Source organism: Echinops telfairi, unplaced genomic scaffold (assembly GCF_000313985.2).
Source record: "Echinops telfairi isolate 266 unplaced genomic scaffold, ASM31398v2 ScPeMD7_70;HRSCAF=299, whole genome shotgun sequence".
NCBI lineage: Eukaryota > Metazoa > Chordata > Mammalia > Afrosoricida > Tenrecidae > Echinops > Echinops telfairi.
This window is the reverse complement of record NW_022103968.1, coordinates 7,668,304-7,675,130: the sequence shown is the minus strand read 5'-3', so window position 1 is coordinate 7,675,130 and position 6,827 is coordinate 7,668,304. Positions and strand designations below refer to the sequence as shown.

The window sequence follows — 6,827 nt, the reverse complement described above, 5'->3', positions numbered from 1 at the left end:
GTCCCCACACCCCATTTTCTCACTGTCCTGCTCTGGTGTCTCTCATATAAGGGGGCTTCCCAAAAAATCATGGAAAAGTGAAATTAAGAGGTCCTGAGGTCGTTCTACTAACCTTTTGAAGCCCCCTCCTGCAGGTCTCCTAATTCCCTATGTGTCTACCACGGCTGAGGGGCCCTGCCGTGTGTTGTTACACCAGGGTCAGGCCCATCCGCACTGGGACCGTGCCCACAGATCAGCAATTGCATGGCTTCATATTCATATCCAGAACTGCCGCTCGATTCCCATATCTTTGCTATTATCAAAGTCGTTGAGACTCGCCTAATCAGAAAGTCCATCTTTGGGGAAGGCTGGTGGAGCAGAAGCCCATAGGAGCCAATGGCTCTTTGAGCTTCCCAGTAGGACAGGGATTTGGAAACGCTTGCGTTTCTAACACAAAACAGCACAATTTAATATTCCTGTATTTCAAGGGAAAGGCTGGCAAAGAGAACAGCTTTTCTGATAGATCCCGCACACGTGAGGAACCGCAAAACCCACATGGGAAGAGTTCGGCTATCACTCTTGATTATTGTAGATTACTGGGAGAATGAATCAGCTACAGTCTTGACACTTACGGGGACTATCTTAGAATGCTGATTTTGATTTGCCCCAATCCTCACTTTTGATGAAGTGTCTCTTCTTGTGTCTACAGCCATCCCAACAGAAACACCTAAGACCATCACAGCAAGACCAGGTAAGCCCTGCGAACCCTGGTCTTCGTTTACCAAGTGGACTTTCCTCTCTCCCCACATGTGTGCCTGCTTCATGGGAAGCAAGATAGACCAAGAGTTCCCCACAGCTCTTCCGTCCACTCCACCAAAACCTTTAGGGCCACTCAACACCCCTGGGGTCTTTTGGCCTTGGCATACTGAGTGAACAAAATTCACTTTTTTGTGCCTATAGTCCTCAAAGCCTGGGTCACCTACAGGGGTCTCTAGGGGGTCTCTTTGCATCCTTTATGTGGTAGACCTAATGAGAGCATGCATCACTAACATGAGCGATGTCGGAGGCACCTCAAATGCAGTGAGCTAGGAGGGCGGGGGAAATCGGAAACTTTGGAGTCAGGATACTTGAGGTGAGATCTGCTACCCCCAGCTGTGGGACTGGAGTAGGTGGCTTTGTTGCTCCGACCTTCTGTGCCTTGTCGATAGTGCCAATGCCCCATGCTCTCCTGAGTTACACTTAGGGTGACGAGACATACGCATGCACACATACACACCCCTGCTTCATAAAGCTACAAATCGCGGCTCTTGTTATAGTGTTTCTTCAGCATGTAGTCAAGAGTGACTGACATATGCCTCTGGTGGAATTTCTACATAGCTGAAGGAATGTTTAGGCTAAATGTTCTCTTGGCCATCCTAAGGATGTATCGGCTTCCACCTAGGAGCCTGACTAATTGACTGACTCCTTTACCAGGTCCGCCATCTCTAACGGGATGGCTGGAGTAGGGCGTGGAAGTGGGCTCACCTAGCGCATGGGGAGTAGGCAGTGCCCCCCAGAGGGCAAGAGTTACCAGGTTTCTGTCTCCAGGAGCCTGGCCAGAGATGCGGCTGGTGGGCGGCTCGGGTCGTTGCTCCGGCCGCGTGGAAGTCCTCCACCAAGGAGCCTGGGGCACCGTGTGCGATGACTTGTGGGACCTGAACGAAGCTGAGGTGGTGTGTCGCCAGCTGGAGTGTGGCCGGGCCATCTCTGCCCTTGGGAAGGCCCACTTTGGTCCTGGCTCCGGGGACATCTTCTTGGACAACCTCCAGTGTGCAGGTGTGGAGCGTTATCTGGGCCAGTGTGCCCACTCGGGCTGGTCAGAACACAACTGTGGCCACCACGAGGACGCCGGTGTCATCTGCTCAGGTAACCTCCCCTCTCGGACCGTCGCCTCCTGTCCCAGAGCCATTCCTAGACCACTCTGGCATTCAGAGTCAGCTAGGGACAAGGATCTTTGCCGTACCTGTTAATAGTCAATGTCTTAACTGAGAACCGCTCAGAATAAAACCTAATTTGCTAATGAAAATTACCAAAAGAATGTGATTTTCAGAACTAGACATGTGAAAGTAGCATGTTATCTTAAGGGCATTTTAAAAGTAGTTTATAGACAGGTCGTTCATGGAAAGAGACAGAGGGAATGAGGAAAGCTAAGAGATTTTGAGCCGGATCGACCGAAGTTCATCTCCGAGCTGGTGGTAGCTGGGCAACACTTAAAGGCTTGAACACTTGATCCCTTTATTAGTAAAATTAGGAGACCAATTGCTTTTTTGCAGCATAGTCTGAAGGGTTAGATGTGACTTTGGAAACCACTGCGCAGTCGCCGAGAAAGAGCTCTTGTCAGTAGGTGCCATCAAGCTGACTCTGACTCAAAGCAACCTCACGGGCAACTGTCTGCCAGGCTCTGAGCCTTCTTCCCGATTATTGTCATGGTGGAGCCCATTGCTGCAGCCACTGTGTCAGTGCATCTGCTGAAGGCCCGTCCTCCTGGTTGCTGGCTCTCGGCTGCACAGGCATGGTGTCGTTCTTTGGGGACTGGTCCCTGCTGACAACATGAGCAGAGCCTGTGAAAGCAAGTCCTGCAGCTGCCCTTCTAGGGGGCATTCTGACCCTAGGTCCTCCAGGAGGGATTTGGGCGCTCCTCTGGCAGTCCAGCATGTCCTCCGTATTCTGCTCCAGCCCCACCGTTCAAGGGCATCGACTCTTCGATCGTCTTTCCAATTATTGCCCAGCTCTCGCGTGGGCATGAAGAAATTAAAAATGCCACGCCTTGACTCAGAAATACCTGAGACCTCCAAAGGACATCTTTGCTTTTGAACATGTTCAAAAGGTCTTTTGCAGCCTGTGGATGGCTGTTTCGATGGGCATTGGTTGTGGATCCGAGTAAAATGAACTCCTGGAGAGTTTTGATCTTTTCTTCAAAACCCTATGGGGTATAATCCATAAAATTAAACCAAAACCCATATCGGACAGTTTGCTGCGTCACACGGGGCCATTTATGAATCAGAAGCTGACGTGGAGGCACTCCAATCACCATGCAGTGTGGACAGACAGTCCAAGCTCCTCGCTGGCCTTGCACTTTCGAGGTTGTTTCCATTCGGGGTGTGATCTCTCCTTCCATCAGGCTCTCTCCGGCTCCACGCTTCTCTCAGCTCACTGTTCTCTGTGCTCTGTCCCCCGAGGACTCCTCTCCTAATTCTCTCTCCCTCCCCTCCCCCACCTCCAGTGCTTTGGGGAGCACCCCCTGCCTTACCCGAGTATAGAGATTTTCCTCCACTTTCCCATCTTAACTACTCTTCTCACAGACGGCGCTTCTCTGGCATCCCCCTTCGAGTAGAGGCTTTTCATGTCCCCATTCTGGGCACATCTGCCACTAGAGAGGACGCCCCCACCTTGTGCTGCTTTTGGGTAAGGGCAAAGGAGAGGGTGGAGAAGGAGTCTTCCTGGGGCAGATGAAATCCAAACTACCCTAAGCAACACCAGCATCCAGAGCCCTACCCACATATGGCTTTGGGGCCACTTGGCACAGCCCTGGTCCTCTTTGTAAAGGAGCCCAGGTGGTAACCCAGGCTTCCATGCTGGGCTGCTGACCACAGGGTCATGTGTTCAAGCCCACTAGCCACTCTTAAGGCTTCCTGTTGTGTCTCTATCTACATGTGCACTGCAGCAGCCTTAATTTTTATGTCTCTACATGAATCATGATGCGACTGATGGGTCCAGGTGTCAGGATTTTTGTTTTCTTGATGTTGAGGTGTAATCTCTACTGAAGGCTTTGAACTTCATCGCTAAGTGCTCTAAGTCCTCCTTACTTTCCGCATCCAAGGTTGTGTCATCTGCTTGTGGCGGTCTGCTGAGGGGTCTTCCTCCGATCCTAATGCTGCGTTCTTCTTCAGATAGTCCAGCTATGTGAGAAAGAGTAAATGCTGTCTATTCAGTGATTTTATTACCATTTTGCTCACTCAATCATACCACTAAGCAACTCAATGAATGACAACTAATCATTTTAAAGGGTCATTATGAGTCAGAATTGGCTTGATACCAGTGAGTTCTTTGAGAACTTTTATTTATTTGCAACAATTTTTAAAGCTACTTTGGATTTACACGTGCATAAACAATTTGCTTGGAGTAAGTTAATCATCTCTGCGATGTCTATGAATAACCCTTCCCAATACGAAGCATTTTGGTAAACGTGTGACTGTAGCACGTGGTGTGGCTTGAAAGAATTAGCATCCTTTTGTGGTGGTTGGACGCTGTGCAGTCAGTTCCAATTCAAAGCGAGCTTAGCTTGCAGAAACGCTCACAGCAGAGAGGCATCCATGAGAAAGAGCAGTTCGATTGTATGTCAATCCTGCCATTGTGGCATTCCGTTCGCGGTGCGTGGTCAAAGCCATTGTTGTGTTTGTTGGCACCTTCATGTTTTGCTTTGCTTTGTGGAATCTGGTTATGTGTGCTGCATCTACCCTAGCTGCAGCCTCAACCTCAGGAGCCACGTGTTACTTCCTAGATCAGATCTTCTGAAGGGCAAGTGTGTAAACCTAAGGTGCGCCCCACCAAGTTTCCCAGAGTGGAACTTTTTAAAATTTATTTATTTATTTTAATAGTTTTATTAGGGGCTCACACAACTCTTATCACAATCCATACATACATTAATTGGGTAAACCACATTTGTACATTCATTGCCCTCATCATTCTCAAAACATTTGCTCTCCACTTAAACCCCTGACATCAGGTCCTCCTTTTTTCCCCTCCCTCCCCACTCTCCCCTCCCTCATGAGCCCTTGATAATTTATAAATTATTATTTTGTCATATCTTGCACTGTCCGACGTCTACCTTCACCCACTTTTCTGTTGTCTGTCCCCCAGGGAGGAGGTCACATGTAGATCCTTGTAATCGGTTCCTCCTTTCCAACCCACCCCAGAGTGAAACTTATCTACTATAAACCCCATGATCAAACCATCCCAAATTCACCCTTCATATTGGGTCACCAGCCGCCAAGTCAATTTCTCATAATGTAGTAACAAACTAACAACCAGAGAGTAGCTTAATCTTATGTCTCTGCATGAATCTCCCAGTACTAAGTTATTTAAAGGGACCGACTTTTCCCACATCATATTAATAGATTCTTACAGGGTCGATAAGAGTCAGCATCAACTCGATGGCAATGAGTGTGTTTTGTTTGTTTTAAGAACATTAAAGCCTGTGTCTTTTGTTATTTGGAGAAAGGATTTCTCCAAAACACTCACATATGTATCCTCTATATCAACAGATGCTGAAGAATCGCTTGTTAACAATCCAGGTAGGTCACGTCTTTTGCTGATGGAACATGGAGCAAGTTCTCAGTAACTCTGGAGCTAAGTATTCTTCCAGCTCCAGATTCACGCCCCTCTGAACCTAACAAAAGGAGCCCGGTGACCTCTCAGTTAGTCATTGTACTGCTCACCACCAGGTCAGCGGTCCAATCCACCAGCAGATCCAAAGGGGAAAGGCAAGGCTAGCTGCTCCCAGAAAGGTTGATCGACGTGGAAACTACGTAGGACCACTGTGAGTCAGAATCCCACTCGATGGAGGTGGGCTTAATTGGTTTTTTCCTAAAGTGCAGATGTTCACAGCATTAAGATGCGTCAGAAAGTCTATTTTGGGATTCCCTCCCTCCACACACACAGGAGGTGATGGCTTTTTAGATTTATTTTTTTAATGTCCACACTTTTTAGAAGTATCTGCAGCAGCGAAATGGCTTTCCAGGGCTTTTAAAAATATATGCTGGTCCATCTGGTTCAACTCTTCCCTGACTAGCTTTTTCTCACTTTTTCCAGAAATTTCTCTCGAGTTCCCCTGTCCCTTATTCTATGCATGGCGCCCTGCTGTCCCCCTTCACCACACAATGTGGAGGAGTGTCTTGTACCAGTGTCCACACCTCACTAGTAAAGAGACTCTCCATTAAGAGTCCCTGGCTGGAGGGCTTTTGCCTTGGAAGAAAGTCTTGGTGGTCCACTCCCAAAAACTCAGCCACTGTGGGGCCCAGTTCAACTCTGAGGTACATAGGGTCACTCTGGGTCTGAATCAACTCAACAGCAGCTGCTTAATACTCCCCGAGGGCAGGAACCATATCTCTTCACGTCATAGCTGTAATATTGGGGCTACCATGAAAGACTGTTGATAGTAAATCAGCCAAAGACAAGGCATCTTGAGAATCACAAACACATGAGAAATGTGAAGAGAAAGGCCCAAGGCCCAAGACCAGCATGTGTCCCATTCCTCCCCTTTCCTGTGCCTCTGTTTCCCTCTGAGGTGCTGGTGGGCCCCAGTGGAGTTTCTTCGGGGACTCACGAACCGCACCTCTGCCTACAGGGGACTGGTCGGAGCTGCGGCTAGTGGGTGGCTCAGGTCGATGCTCAGGCCGTGTGGAGGTCCTCCACCAAGGGAACTGGGGCACCGTGTGTGACGACCTGTGGGACCTCCGTGAGGCTGAGGTCGTGTGTCGACAGCTCGGATGTGGACAGGCCATCTCTGCCCCCAGCGAGGCCCACTTCGGCCCAGGCTTGGGGGATATCCTCCTGGACAACCTCCAGTGCTCAGGGATGGAGCGATGCCTGGACCAGTGTGCCCACTCGGGCTGGTCAGAGCATAACTGTGGCCACCACGAGGATGCCGGCGTCATCTGCTCAGGTAACGACCCCCGTCGGGCTGCTAGTTTCTGATTGTAGTTGGAGGCGTTTGGCAACCATGAATCCTGGATGGAATTTTCATCGCCATCTACCTGCTCTCTCTTGCCGATGGCCCTCCAGCTCCCACTCCAAGCCAGGGCCTGCAC

General features: G+C 49.4%; 1 protein-coding gene across 1 annotated transcript in view; it reads left to right on the top strand.

Annotated features, from left to right (window-relative positions):
* The window catches only part of LOC101644335 (deleted in malignant brain tumors 1 protein), a 93,031-nt gene that overhangs the window by 32,752 nt on the left and 53,452 nt on the right, over positions 1–6,827 (top strand). The window contains exons 6-8 of the mRNA XM_045291394.1: positions 1,570–1,914; positions 2,391–2,444; positions 6,353–6,706. Of these exons, the coding sequence (XP_045147329.1) occupies positions 1,570–1,914; positions 2,391–2,444; positions 6,353–6,706 (753 nt within the window). The remainder of the gene's footprint in view (positions 1–1,569; positions 1,915–2,390; positions 2,445–6,352; positions 6,707–6,827) is intronic.